The sequence below is a fragment of the Apus apus genome, chromosome 4, assembly GCF_020740795.1.
Source record: "Apus apus isolate bApuApu2 chromosome 4, bApuApu2.pri.cur, whole genome shotgun sequence".
Taxonomy (NCBI): Eukaryota; Metazoa; Chordata; class Aves; order Apodiformes; family Apodidae; genus Apus; species Apus apus.
Genome location: NC_067285.1, coordinates 39,215,172 through 39,230,288, shown reverse-complemented (window position 1 = coordinate 39,230,288; position 15,117 = coordinate 39,215,172). Strand labels below are relative to the sequence as shown.

At 48.5% G+C, this 15,117-nt stretch overlaps 1 protein-coding gene across 1 annotated transcript in view; it reads right to left on the bottom strand.

The window, feature by feature from the left end:
* Positions 1-15,117, bottom strand: part of FRAS1 (Fraser extracellular matrix complex subunit 1) — a 164,752-nt gene that overhangs the window by 37,079 nt on the left and 112,556 nt on the right. The window contains exons 29-36 of the mRNA XM_051618261.1: positions 14,773-14,920; positions 10,695-10,873; positions 7,553-7,669; positions 4,074-4,188; positions 3,464-3,601; positions 3,014-3,046; positions 1,656-1,790; positions 332-457 (exon numbers count right to left, since the gene is read on the bottom strand). Of these exons, the coding sequence (XP_051474221.1) occupies positions 332-457; positions 1,656-1,790; positions 3,014-3,046; positions 3,464-3,601; positions 4,074-4,188; positions 7,553-7,669; positions 10,695-10,873; positions 14,773-14,920 (991 nt within the window). The remainder of the gene's footprint in view (positions 1-331; positions 458-1,655; positions 1,791-3,013; positions 3,047-3,463; positions 3,602-4,073; positions 4,189-7,552; positions 7,670-10,694; positions 10,874-14,772; positions 14,921-15,117) is intronic.

Here is a 15,117-nt window from a genome sequence, read left to right as displayed (position 1 = left end):
TTCACATTGTTACTTCACTAAGTTGCTTCAGACATAACTTACCAAGTAAAACATGAGGAGCAGCTGGTTATAGTTATCACACCAGAATGACTGTCAACCAGCCCACACAAAGAAGAAACAAAGGACTTTGTTCAGCCAGGAACTGAGCAAATAACAGGCAAACATCTTTCCTGCAGCCACACACTTCCAGGCAGGAAATTCACATGCTTGTGGATGCAGCTGGATCTGCCCGACGTATCTGTCTCCTCCTGGCCAACTAAATCAGCCAGGTGGACAGGCACACCTCACAGTCTGCCTCTCCTGTGCTGAGGCAGACTTCTGCTCCACTCACCTGCTCTCATGCGCTCCTGCACGCCGGCACTGGACTTGAGGACAATGCCATGATGGGGAGGGTTCACCAGCTCAAAGAAAAGACCGTCAGGAGATGTGTCTGTGTTGCTCACAGCCAGCTGGACCCCTGGGCCAGGGAAAGAGAGCATGGCTTCAGCATTCTCGGAAGGGAATATGGCATCTTGGGGGGGTATCAAGAAGAGTGTGGCCAGCCCAGCCCAGCCCAGCTCACAGGGCTCCAGGTGAGGCCTCCCCAGTTCAAGGACAAGGAGCTGCTGGAGAGAGTCCAGCACAGGGACACTGAGATGCTGAAGGAACTGGAGCATCTGCCTGTGAGGAGAGGCTGGGAGAGCTGGGGCTGCTCAGCTGAGAGAAAAGGAGGCTGAGGGGGGAGCTCATCAGTGCTGATCAATATCTCCAGGGGGTGGCAGGAGGATGGGCCAGACTCTGCTCAGGGGTGTCCAGGGACAGGACAAGGGGCAATGGGCACAAACTGGTGCACAGGAGGTTGGACCTGAATCTGAGAAAACACTTCATCACTCTGAAGGGACCAGACACTGGAACAAGCTGCCCAGGGAGGTTGTGGAGTCTCCATCCCTGGAGACATCCCCAACCAGCCTGGACACGTTCCTGTGGGATCTGCTCACCAGTCTGTGATTCTGTAATATCCCTTAGGTTTTGTAATGTGCTTTTCTGAACAGAGTTGAAAAGCTGTCATTCAGTCAGTAAGTGAAAATTAAAATCATTCTGGAGCTGCCCTAGCTCAAGAACTTGCTGGTTTCATGGAAATAATTAATCCCCTGACAATGCCCAGATCAGAGGTTGTATCAGAAAACTTCTTGCCAGTATGGCTGACAAAGGACAGCTTTGTAAACCCTCAGGTTTTGAAAGACATGAGCACGTGCTCATCATGCAGGGAGGTGCCTAGAAAAACCCCAGAGAACCTCCTGGTGCAAGCAGAAAGTGGCTTATCCTGAAGAACCCAGTGTACCAGACCAGTAACTGATGGTTCAGCAACTGCAGAGCAGACTATGAGGGATGGAGCACAGGAGCAGCAGGTCCCTGATCCTGCTCTGCCCTGCATCAGCCAGCAAGCAGACCTGCCACATGCTGGAGGTCTGTCACATCCCCAGGCTCCTTTCTGAGGCACCACCCTGCAGTTTGCTCAGTAGTTGCTGCTGCAACTGCACAACCACAGCTCCTTGGCTCAATGGACAAAGGTGAGTGCGACCAGAACTCACCCCTGCTCCACCCAGGTGGCCTCCAGGCAATAAACACCAAGCCTCAGGCTGAGCTCTGCATCCCAGCCCTTCCACCCAACTCACCAATGGTGGCTTTGCCCCCCTGGCTGACCTCCAGGAAGGGAGCTGTGATCTGGAAGACTGGAGGCTGCTGCTGCTCCTCAGAGAGCAGATGAATGACAAACACCATCTCCGGGGTTGTGTGTTCTCCATCAGACACTAGACACAGACAAAGACCACACCTGAAGGTAGGGATGTGTTTCCAGGGACTCACCTTTCTGTACAAAATCAGCACCCCACATCACCCACTCCTCTCCCACTTTGTCATTCTACACCTTGATTTATGGACATCCACCAGGCAAGCCACACCTGCCAAGAGTATTTCTCTTTGCCCCTAACTCAGCTCCTACCAAGGCAAAAGTAGCCTGTAAAAGCCTGTGTGGGTGCATGTCTACATGCTGTCTTCCACGTGTGCTCATAAGTCACAACACAGACTTCTCCTTGCTGGTGGATCATCTTGCAGACCTGTGCTAGAAAGCACATGGAAAGGGAAATGGAATAAGCAAGCAACTGATCAACAGCAATTTCATTGTGGAAATGTTCTCATGCTGTATTAAAAACAAAAAAGTAGAGTAAAACCCTGATGTCCTTGTTCACACTGGGAGGAAACAGGAACAAATCAGGCTTTTAGAACAGATTTCAGGCAACTGTTAGAAAAAGATGTCTCTACTGAGCTGCAGCTTAGCTTCTACAGAAGACTGTTGGGACACAAATTTGTTTTCCCAGGCATGAGCATTTCCCCATGACTGTATCCAGTTCTGAAGCCCCCAAAATAGGGAGGCCATGGAGCTCCTGGAGAGAGTCCAGAGCAGGGTGACAAAGATGACAGGGGGATTGGAGCAGCTCTGCTCTGGAGCCAGGCTGGGAGAGTTGGGGCTGTGCAGCCTGGAGAAGAGAAGGCTCCAGGGAGACCTTAGAGCACCTTCCAGGGCCTGAAGGGACTCCAGGAAAGCTGGGGAGGGACTTGGGACAAGGGCAGGGAGGGAGAGGACAAGGGGGAATGGATTAAACTGGAGGAGGGAGACTGAGGTGAGACATGAGGAGGAAATTCTGGAGTGTGAGGGTGGTGAGAGCCTGGCCCAGGTTGCCCAGGGAAGCTGTGGCTGCCCCATCCCTGGCAGTGTTGAAGGGCAGGTTGGATGGGGCTTGGAGCAGCCTGGGCTGGTGGGAGGTGTCCCTGCCCATGCAGGGGGGTTGGAACTGGATGATCTTGAAGGTCCCTTCCCACCCAAACCATTCCATGATTCTATGACTTCCAGAAATTCCTACTGAGTTCTCATAGGTGGTGTTGTAGTAGAGGAGAGGTCAAGGAATAACAGGCAACATGAAGGGCACAAGGATAAAAAGTGCTTTGATGAGGAAAAAGCAAATGGTTCACATACCTGTGAATCGGAAGTTCACTGACTCTGGGAGACCTGAGGGGACAAACACAAGCACAGAGGAACTGCGGTCAGGACAGGAAAGCACACACTGCTGTGGACCTGAACAGCTTCTGGAGATAGCAATTCAGCCAGGCTGGAGTCTTTCCTCACCAAGGGAACCACTCCTTCCTTGCCTTCCCCTCCTCAGGTCATGAGAAAAACCATCCTGCCCCCTCCTCCAAACTGTGAAGCTCCTCTTGACAGCCAGGGAGGGCCAGGTGATGCAGAGCTTTGCATCTCCCACGTCCTGCCACTTCATCCTACAATCCTCTGCATCAGCTGCTTCCTTTGTGTCGTTGGAGCCTGGTGCCCTCAGGAACACATGAAGTCACTCCAGGACTGGACTGGACCAGCAGTCCAGCTACCTCTACTAGTTTGACCTGGCATGAGAGAAACCACGCAGGTCCTTACCTGCAAAGGAAAAGGCAATGATCTCCCTCAGGTGAGGAGCTGCAGCGGGCGGACGATAGGCCACCTTGCCACGGTTGATATCTGCCTGGGTGAAAGACCTGGCTGGGGAGAGAGGCCTGTCTCTGTGCTCCACGATACCTATGGAGGGAGAGAGCTCAGAATTAACAGGAGGAATTAATTTTTACTTTTAAAGCAAGACACCAAAGGCCACAGCTGCTGCTTCTCTCCCCAGGTACTTCTTCTAACATCTTCTGTGGCTCCCGAGTGGGTCAGATGGCTGTAAATGCATCAAGGATGGATTCTTGGGACATGAGAACTGAAACAAAGATTCCTCACTTAGTCTTTTCTTCTCACTAGAGGTGGAAAGCAGAAAACCATGGGGCACAACATTCAACTTATTCCAGAAAACTGGAAGAAAACTGAGCTCTGTGGCTTACTCCTTCAGAAGCCGAGGAAATCAGGTTAAGAAACCAGGAGTTATAAAGCCAACGAAGGAGGCTGAACAGATGCCTCCACTGAGTGATACTCTGAGGGGACAAATGAGATGTGCTCAGAAAGCATGCCAGTTAATTCACCAGGAAGCTGCCACATCCTGAATAGGTGCACTTGCCTTGGCCAGGAAGGAGAGGGACAGTCACGTTGAACAGGATTTTCTCACTGGGGATCTCCGGGGCTACAAAGGAGAGGTGATGAGGCTCAATCACTGTCACACGGTCCTCCAGCACCTCAATAAACACATTAGACCATGAGCATCAGGGCCAGAGACATGGGAAGATTCACCCCAAAAATGCATTCAACGAGAATTTGCTTTGCTAGAGTTAAAGATTGAGAGAGTCTTTGCAGTTACAGGCCTAGTTCTTCGACCTCAAACTGACAAGGGATGGATGGGCTGAACCTTTACCAAGTCTCTCAAACTTGTATGGAATAGGGACTATTTGGGAGGAGATTAGAGAGGACAGTAAACCTTGATAATAATTCAAATGTGCTAGAGTCTTATGGGTCACCTAAACTCACTTTCAGCTTGTCTGCAAACCAAACCAAATGTGTAGCACAGGGGCTGGGCACCACCATGCTCAGCAGAAGGGAGCTTAACACAGGTCCCAGCTCTGTTAAATCCTTTCTGGAGAACCAGAAGGGGCTTCAACACCTATAAAAAAAGACACAAACACCTCCTTCTTCATAAAACTAAGAGCTTATCCCCGCTTTCAGGCTGCCCAGGAAAGTAGCAGAGGTTTTAGTGCACTCTGTCCTCTGCAGATGCACAACCTCCACACTCACATGTGGAGGACTTTCTTCTTTGACCTCCAGCAACTCAGAAGAGAGAAAGAAAAATCTAATTTGATGAAAAACTCCTTGGGTGAAGAGAAAATTCATTGCCTATGTAGTTTTCTGGTGCAGTCTGATGTGGCTGGGCTGCTTTTACAAGAAAACCTGAGAATAACTCAGTCATTTCTACTAGAACAGAGAGGAACCAAAGCTTTATCTTTTGGTTTAAACTTGCCAAAAAAATGTTCTGCTCTTTCCATTACAAGATTATCACCAGCCAAAGGTGGGCAGTGTGTTACAGGAATGACCCTTGCTGCATGACCAGACTGAAGTGCACAAAGGCAGTTCACTTGCATGTCTTCATGGACCTTAATCCTGTGGAATTACCAGCTATGAGAAGTCACCGAATTCCACCAGTTCAGCTGGGTATGAAAAGCACCCAGCTCATTTCTTAATCACAAACATGATGATGGAGAGAACAAGCCAAATTAAGGACAGGGGCAATTAATTTATCTGCTTTGGAACGTGAAATGGTTTGGTTCAGCAACAAATTACAAGATTGCACAGGCCACAGCAAGAACAGCCCACTAAATCCTGCTGGACCTGTGAGGCCACCCTGTCAAGCCTGTGTCCCATTCTGCTGGCCTTGGGTCACAGGCTGGACATTGGCCTGGACACCAGCAAGGCAAGGTCCCCTGACCACAGCTCAGTGCCCCACCAATGCCACCAAACCCCCAGTTCACCTCTCTGGCTTTTCTCAAGACCAAGACCAGAGGTATGGGAAGACCTGACATCTTGTGCTTGCTCTTCAGCCAAGAAGCCAGTCTAATTCTGAAGGAGTCTGAACCAGGGTGAACAGAACTCAAATCACGTTGACGCCAGAAGTGCAACTTTATGGTGAGAAGATTTCAGGTGAGGCTTTGTCTCACAGCTGCCTCCCAGGCCTATTTGTCTCTCCCAAAGGCAGGTTGTGAGGCAACCCTCAGTAAAACATGGTTTATGGCCCTATTGAATTTTGTGGTGTGTAATTAGCTATGAAATCCAGCACTGCATGGCTCAGCCAGACAGCTCTCCCATCAATTTTGTCACTAATGACAAGAACAAAAAGTCAAGAGCAGGAAGACACATCACTGCCTATTGCTCCAAGTAGCAGCCTGAGCATGTTTTATTACTGCCTGTGAAAGGTCACCACTCTTTTAAACCATGACAAGGCTGTTGTCTCATGGACTTTTCCCTAACCCCTCTCCCACTGCCTCCTTTGGCCTTTCCAGGCTGTGCTGGCTTAGAAAGTCCTTTGCTCCCCCTTTGGAGGCTTCTCCTGGGGACCCACCACCCCTGGCAGGTCTATCACATGTGCTCTCCTGCACTGCACAGGCCTCTCGACATGTTTTTGCCTGTCAGGGAGTGCCCAAGGGCTCAGGATTTCTGTTTGGTGATGCTAAGCATTCTGCTGGCACCTCACAAGCTCCAAAGAAACCATCAGGAATAAAGAATGGCAAAGATGACTGCTCTACACTCCAGTCTGTAGACCCAGCTCTCCCTCTCCCTGCAGGCAGCTCTTGCCTGGAGGGTTGGTCTCAGCTCCCTTGGTGTTTTTTCTAAGTCCTCATCTCTGCTTTCTCACCACAGCCCGCCCTGTCTCACTCAGCTCAGGACCACTGATCAGTGGATTATGACCCTGGTCCTCCTCTGAAAGCCTCACAGACCATAACCAAGCTATGATGCCAAGGGGACGCCAAAATCAAACTCCCTGGCTCTCTGCATCCCAACAGGTGACCAGGGTGCAGAGCCCTGGAGCTCCCCTCTAGCTCATGCACCTGGGATCCCTCCCTACAAAATCCAAGAAGAGGAGACAGCAGGAGAAGGAGAGGGGAAGGTTTGGCATATGTGATGGGGACATCACCTGGAGAAGGCATGCAGCAAAGTCAGAGAGCTCCCAAAACCAACTCTGAATGTTGAGGTCATCTTTTCGACCAGCACGGTCAGGGAAATGTTGGAGAGACCATTCTGAACAAAATGGACATTCCCAGAGCTGGTGCTGCAAGAAAAGGCAATTCCCTTCCAAGGATGCAGATCTCACGGGCTTGCCTGAATGCTCTCCACATCTATTATAGTCTGGGTTCCTGATGCCAGAATGATGGATGAAAACTTTCTGATGTGGGTGGGCTGCAGCTCTGATGAAGTCTACAGTGGCAAACTCTATCCATCACAGTCTCTCTAACCCACAGGTTTTCATTCTTGCCATTTGTCATGGCTTCTCAGGAAAGGCTTAAGAATTCTATAAAAAGATGTTAAACCTAGATTTTTTTTCCTTCTCTCTCCCTCTCCTTTCTAGCCTACACATTCATCACTTTTAATACTGAGTTTTTCAATGTTTTCTGGGTATTTTCTTCCCCCCCAATAATTTACTCTTCTAACCTGTCCTTTTTCCCCCCATTTCTACTCCAGTTCTCTCTCTAGTGCACACACACTATTCCAGAGATTCAGTTCCATTTTTGAATCAAGAACAAGAACAATAAGTCCAGGAATGTCTACTTTAGTGTGAGGGTGGGGAGAGCCTGGCCCAGGTTGCCCAGGGAAGCTGTGGCTGCCCCACCCCTGGAAATGTCCAAGGGCAGGTTGGATGGGGCTTGGAGCAACCTGGGCTGGTGGGAGGTGTCCCTGCCCATGCAGGAGGTTGGAACCAGATCATCTTTAAGGTCCTTTCCAACTCAACCCATTCAGTGAATCAACAATTGGGTGGTTACTGCTTTATGTGAGGCTCTGGACACTGCAAAGAGAGAAGACAGAAGGCACCCACCAGCCATGTGGGTTCACACTTACAGCCATGTGCAAAGAGGAGCCCAGGGAAAGCTGAGGTGCTCTGGGTGTCTGTGGGAGAACAGCAACGTTGAACACGTGGCTTTCCAAGCTGCTCTGTGGACCAGCAGAGCTGGACACCTGGGAAAGAAAGAGCACATGGAATGGGTGGACACTTCTAGACCAGTTTCATACCTTCCCTCTCCTCCTGGCCTGGGAAGGAAAAGACATACCTTTCCTGCAGATAACAACCCAAAACACACACAAAGGGTTGATGGGAACTGAGGCCTTTAAATAGTTCCCAGTTTCTCCATTATTGCCTGAACAATCTAGAAAAAGACCTGTTTTCCAGTTTTCCACCTGCCTCCCCCACTGCCACAGTTCTGCTGCATTTCACCCCAACTCTCTGTACAACTGAGTGGAACTTTTCATCACAGGAACAGAAAAAAGAATGGGCTTTTCAGCCTTCCTCCCACCCTCAAAATGACAACCAGTTGGTGCTGAGCAGGTAACTGGTCTTCTAATAATGGTGTTGCCTTAGGCAGTGACTGCTGTGGTCCCAACATCTTCCACGACAGGCTGTGCTGGTGCTCCACAGAGACTCACAACATCCTGACATACATCACTGTAACACCCAGGTAAAGTCAACAGGATCTAATTCACGATGACAACTCTACGGTGATGCAAAAATAACAAAGCCAATAACATTAATTTTGTAACAACTGAAGGGACCGAAGCCATTCCCTAGAGATAAGCTTGAAAGAAGTTCACAGCAGTGCTGAGATGAGGCAAGCACCCAAAGAAATACAGCCCCCTTCTTTGTTAGACTCAGTTCTGAATTCATCTTGCAAGGATGGAAGTCCATGCTTCCTTAATTCAACAGAGGACTTTGTGAGCCAGAATGGACATCAGCAGAGAAGTCATTTCAAGAAAAGGCATAAAAATGCATGTTCTGCTGAAAGGAATGAAACTGTTTTAGCCATTTGCTGGACCTGTTATGAGTTGCTGTTACTTGACTGGTCATGGCCAAAATGCTGCTGGAAACAATGTGGTGGCCCATTATAAAATGCCCCAGTCCATGGGCTCATGTGAGCCAGGAACTGCAGCCTCCTTTCTCAGCAGGGCTCTCCACCCAATTACTGCTGCTGCTCCATGATACTAAAAACCAAAATTAAACTCATCCAAAATGCAGAGTCTGTAAGAGGAATGTCACAATTAAGCTAAAGATTAGCTTGTTCAACATTGACGCTCACCGACTCCTCGTTATCACTTACGTTAATTACTTCAGAAATTACCTTAATTGCCTCTCTGGTGCTACAGTAATAGCTCCTGACTTGTAAACCAGATGTAACAAATCCTGCACGTGCAGGTAGGCTTAGCATGATGGGAGGCTGTTAAACCCTCCAAGCAAACAGCAAGGACCTGCCTGAGGCACTTTATGGCCGTTAATCTGTGGCGAGGTGGGACTTCATGTCGTTTTGCATCTGCTGGGGAGTATTTGCCCCTTTTGGTCTGTTTGTGAGAAGTAAACTGCAGCAAAAATTAAATGAAGAGCTTAGGAGCTGTAGGAAGCAGGAGGATTGTCTGATCTGGGGGCCTGCAAACCAACTCATTTTGAAAAAGGCACTCAGACAAGTTTGCACTCGGAATAAGCATGACAGGTTTTCTGAGAGGGAGATGTGTTGGCCATGCAGCATCAAGGGGTCAAACCTCCTGTTTGAACTGCAAAGGGGGCATCAGAACAGCCAGGATAGCATAGAATCAGAGACTGGTTGGGGTTGGAAGGGATCTTCAAGATCATCTAGATCCAACTCCCCTGCATGGGCAGGGACACCTCCCACCAGACCAGGTTGCTCAGAGCCCCATCCAACCTGCCCTTCAACACTGTCAGGGATGGGGCAAAACGTATGAGCTGCATTTACACACCTTGTGCAGGAATGTCTCTTTCCAGAGGTCAGGATGGCAGGGATGCCTTAAGAGATGCCTCTGTAAGGATCTCCTGGCCCTCTGTTACCTTTTCTGAGGACCTCCAGACAAAGATTTCCTGTTCCTATTTCTGCATCAAAAGCAACCCAAGGACATCAGCAGCATGTCTCCAAGGGACAATCCTACCCCACAGGCAAAAGTCCCATGGAGAAGGGATCACCAGCACAGCAAGAAGCAGTCTCTGGACACACTGTGGTGCTGATGGGATGTTAAAAGTCTGGTAGCTTCAACCTGTGGAGTTTCTAAGTGTTTGCCCATTCCCTCTGGGGACACTTGATCTCAGAGAGCTCTCCTGCTTAGCTGAGCTAGCAGGCACTAGGGGAACATCACTGCTTTTCTACAAAACCCTTTCCTCCCCAAGACAGAATCGTTCACAGAAAATCAGGCCAGCTATTAGTTTAATAACTTAAACAGTAGAAGTTACTTGAAAGATAATTTTCTCCAGGTCTGCAATATGGTCTGTGATTTGACATCCAGAAGCTTAATGCCACTGCCTGCAGCTCAACACTGCGGGTGGCTGCCTGGCTGGCTCCACTGCCACCAGTTAAAACTTGGGGATCCTACATGCAGCAAAAGTTCTCTTGTGTATGAGGAAGATTCTCCCACAGTGATGGTTAGACAGGATGGGAGAGTTGGGGTTGTTCAGCCTGGAGAAGAGAAGGCTCCAGGGAGACCTTAGAGCACTTCCAGTGCTTCAAGGGGTTCCAGGAAAGCTGGGGAGGGACTTGGGACAAGGGCAGGGAGGGAGAGGACAAGAGGGAATGGATTAAAACTGGGAGAGATTTAGGTGAGACATGAGGAGGAGATTCTGGAGTGTGAGGGTGGTGAGAGCCTGGCCCAGGTTGCCCAGGGAAGCTGTGGCTGCCCCATCCCTGGCAGTGTTGAAGGGCAGGTTGGATGGGGCTTGGAGCAACCTGGTCTGGTGAGAGGTGTCCCTGCCCATGCAGGGGGGTTGGAACTAGATGATCTTGAAGGTCCCTTCCAACCCAAACCATTCCATGATTCTATGGTTTGCATTCACCATGACCAACAAAACAAGCAGATGCATATTTACCTATAGCAAGACACACCTACATACACCCTAGTCATCTGTAAATACAGACTATTAAACCTTTTGGTCACAAGATACAGGGGAGTCATCTCAGAGAAAAACCCCAGCTATGTTATGACCCCCAAGTACCTGGAACTGGAAGGAGTCACTCTCTACTTCAGACTCAGAGTGCCTGTACCACACAATGCCTTCATTGATGTCCTGCTGGGTAAAAGAGGTTGTAGGTGAGGCTGCTCTTCCATCGGGCAAAAGCTGCCATGAGTCTGCTGGGCCATCTGCTGGCATTGGGACCAGAAGCACCACTTCACCTGGGAAAAGCAAAGAACAGGCCAGGGCACAACTTGTGAGAAAACAAGGAGGAACTCATGACTTTTCACCAGCTAAGGAGCATCCGAGACAAATGTCCACCTAGTCTTAGTCTTTTTCCATCTATTGTGACTAACAGAAATAGCAGTAGAGCTCCTGAAACCCCAGCTGGGACCTTCCAACATCCCACTGACACAGGGAAATCTGATCTCCTGTTTTGGCAACAGGGCAGATCAAGTAACTCCTGCAAGTGCACAGAAGAAATACACGGTGAAGCAAAGAACAGCACCTGCAACTTTCAACTCCCAAAATGCCATCCTGCCCACTGACCAGCCCATTTCAACCTTGAAATGTGCTCATTAGATAAAACAGCAGAAAAACAGATGCAAAGGACATCACCTCACTTTCTGCTGCTGGGAAGGGTGAAGAGAGGAGTGAGACACAATCAGGGCTAAAAAGCATTGCAGCAGACTATCCAGCTCCCTCTCAAGGGTACAACTTCAGTACCAGAATACAGCACAGTCATTTTTTCAAGGTCAGCTCTTTTCTAGCACTTTTGGGGACTTATTATGCCAAAAAAAGTTATCCTCAGCTGACTTCTCTGACCAGAAATCTTCAACTGAGAAAGAGCTCTTGAACAGATACAGTAAAGGACCTCTGTGTCACAGGCTGCAAAGAAAGGCTGTCTGCCCTGGTTTGCCACCCTTTAGTAGAGTGTACAGCTTTTATATCTCTAACATCCAGCTTATCTGTGACTTTTGTGTCAGAAATAGATTCTCAGTTGGGCTGGAACATCACTGGCTTCATTGCAGATATGACAGGGAAGAGCAGGATGGGGCCACGTCCCAGCAGTTATCTGCTTTCCTCACCAGTGCCTGCAAGGGCTGGATTTTGATGCCAGTACTAATGGCCAAGAAGCTGTAATAAAATCTCACAAATGGTATCAAATCCTTGCTCCTCAGTTTAATTGATGAGGCCATTTTCCCCAACCACAGGCATAAACAAAATTCAAACCTGGCAAAGAGCTGCAGCACCCAAAGAAATGGCTTTTTTTTCCTATTTCACAATGGAATTTGCTTGTTTTGGAGTCAACATATCATCTGTGAAAAAATTGTATGTCTCCCCTTGTCTTTATCACTCCTGGCTACATGTAATTTAGCTGCTCTTTAAGTAACTGTATATTGTGCTTTTCTCTCAGTCTTTGAAAGCATCCCTGATGGCTACTAACTCAGAAGCCCCATATATTCTGAGAGAGGTGATTCTCCCCCTCTACTCTGCTCTGGTGAGACCCCACCTGGAGAACTGAGTCCAATTCTGGAGCCCCCAACATAAGAAGATGATCAAAGGGCTGGAGCAGCTCCCCTATGAAGACAGGCTGAGGAAGTTGGGTTTGTTCAGCCTGGAGAAGAGGAGGCTCTGTGGTGACCTTATGGCAACTTTCCAGTATCTGAAGGGGCCTAAAAGAAAGCTGGGGTGGGGCTTTTTACATGGGTGTGTAGTGAGAGGACAAGGGGCAATGGTCTGAAGCTTAAAGAGGGGAGATTCAGGTTGGACATTAGGAAAAAGTTCTTTCCTGTGAGGGTGGTGAGATGCTGGAACAGGTTGCCCAGGGAGGTTGTGGCTGCCCCCTCCCTGGAGGTCTTCTAGACCAGGTTGGATGGGGCTTGGAGCAACCTGGTCTGGTGGGAGGTGTCCCTGGCAATGCAGGGGGCATGGGACTAGATGATCTTGAAGGTCCCTTCCAACCCAAACAATTCTATGATTCCATGATTATAAATCACTTCAAGTCTCCTCACAGCACTAATCATTCTGTTAGGCAGAATACCCATCAGCTCCCCCAGTTCATTTCCCAAAACCACCTGCAAACAGTTGGAGTAACCAAAAACCCAATTCCCCAAGCTGAAATAATCACACTCCCATTTCATCCTCAAACCCGACGCCAATATTCCCTTATCACCTCCCTAATTTAGTTCCCCATCTCATGCTGTTGCTGGTGGGAATTCCCCACCTTAATCTTCCCTGTGATTTCTAAAGATGCTAATCACAAACCCCAAGGAGTCAGGGCCTGCATATTGTTTACCTCTCTCAGAGGAAGAGCAGAATCAATTAGAAGATACAGCTGCTTTGTCCACACGTCTTCTTCTAAACTCATATTTAAGAAGGGAAGACACTGATTGTGTTTCTAGGGACCAAATCAAGCCCTGCAGAGGGAGGGGATCTGGACAGAGAGCCTCCTTCCCTAATTATCTCCCTTTTGTTTGGTTTCAGAGCCTTGAAATAAAGGGCAGGAAACATTCTTTGCCCAGGTATTTGTGCTGCAGAAATGTAGTAGCTCCTTCTAAAGTGCTTTTCCTTCCTGCCTAAAAGTCAAATCATGTATCTGCTACAGTCAGGAACTTGTCCATTACTCAAACACTCAGATAAGCCCTCCTTGAGGAAGGACACGTTTTCCACATTTCTCCACCTGATTTTTTCCCTACCTTTCTAGATGAAACAGTATCTTAGATAAAATGTTTAAGATCATTGATTTCTACTGCTTATTCCTCACCTGCAGCTACAAACCCATCTGGGTTACTGCAGTTAATTACAGTAAAGCTAATTATGGTGATACAAATACAGGATTATAAATTCTGGTTAGGGTTGGGCAGCAGAAGACAAGCTCCTCAGGGGGAAAATTCTTGTTTTCCTGTAAATGCTCATTAAAAAGGTAAAGACAGTCCTTCACCTGCAGAAAACTGGAGGGAGAATACAAATTAATTACTTCTCTCTTAAATTGCATAAAGAACATCATTTCTGTTTCCATCAGGCACCACCAGCTGTCACAGAAACCAGCCTATCCTTGCAGCCAAACAGCAATGATGTTGCTAAAGGGACCCTCTAATTTTATCTGGCTCAGCAAATGAAAAGCTGTTAAGTCTGGGAGATGAGATCAAAGCCTCTCAAAAAGAAATCTGGAGACAAGAACTATACAGAGATGCAAACGTTACCCATTCCTGCTGGAGTTGAGAATCCCTTCCACTACTAGAAATGAAACCAAAAGTCATGAAATTTAGGGAGTTCTCCAGTTCCTGCAGGTAAATTTTACTCAGCAGTTTCTAGAGGTAGATGTTACTCTACACTCCTCTTAAACCAGACGTTCATGCTAGGAGATTATCTTTTGGCAGTGAGGAAGACTCTGCTCTCACAAGGCTGTAAATCCACCTGAATTTTCCTACCACCAGAGAAACTTGAGTACTGTGTCCACCTCTGGAGCCTCCTCAACATAAAAAGGGCATCGAGCTCCTGGAGGAAGTCCAGAGGAGGGTGAAAAAGATGATAGGGGGACTGGAGCAGCTCTGCTCTGGAGACAGGCTGAGAGAGTTGGGGTGTTCAGCCTGGAGAAGAGAAGGCTCCAGGGAGACCTTAGAGCACCTTCCAGTGCCTGAAGGGGCTCCAGGAAAGCTGGGGAGGGACTTGGGACAATGGCAGGGAGGGAGAGGACAAGGGGGGATGGATTAAAACTGGAAGAGGGGAGATTGAGGTGCCACTGTGGGAGGTGTCCCTGCCCATGCAGGGGGCTGGGACTAGATGACCTTGAAGGTCTCTTCCAACCCAAACCAGTCTGTGATTCTATGAAACACAGTTGTGTAAGTCCAGATTCTAGGCAGGACAACCATGACTTTGCACACCCACTGGCATAGGAAGGAGGTCAGCAGCACTTACTCAACACAGTATTCTAAGAAAATATTCCCTCAAATGCTATTTGTTGTGGGCAATCACAGGTCTGTGAGGAATATCCTTTTTCCAGAATTAACCAGAATCCTGCACTTTTATTTTGCAGATGGACACACCTTGGGACACGCAGGGGGGGAAGCAAGGCCCTACAGCTGCTTTTGGACAACAAAACTCCCAAGATATTTACCATGTTTTGGTTTGCTGATGGTGTAGGTTATCTCAGAGTCACGGGCACCAGGTAGCTGGACGTGAAGAATGGTCTTGGAGATCTGCAGCATGCCTCCCTGGGGCACCCAGACCAGGGGGTTGGTTACCAGCTGAGGGCTTCTGCCATCCTGCATGCAGGGGGACAGCAGAAAAAGGCTTCACTGAATGTCAGCAAAGCTGCACTGGTTGAAACAGATTATCAAGTGGAAAGAATCAAATAGAGGACTTTGGAGTTTCTCACATTCGACCCTGGCTGTCTTCTTCAGGAAGTGGTGGTGCATCCTTCACCTCTATCCTTCAGGCCCACTTCTCACCCTGCAGAACT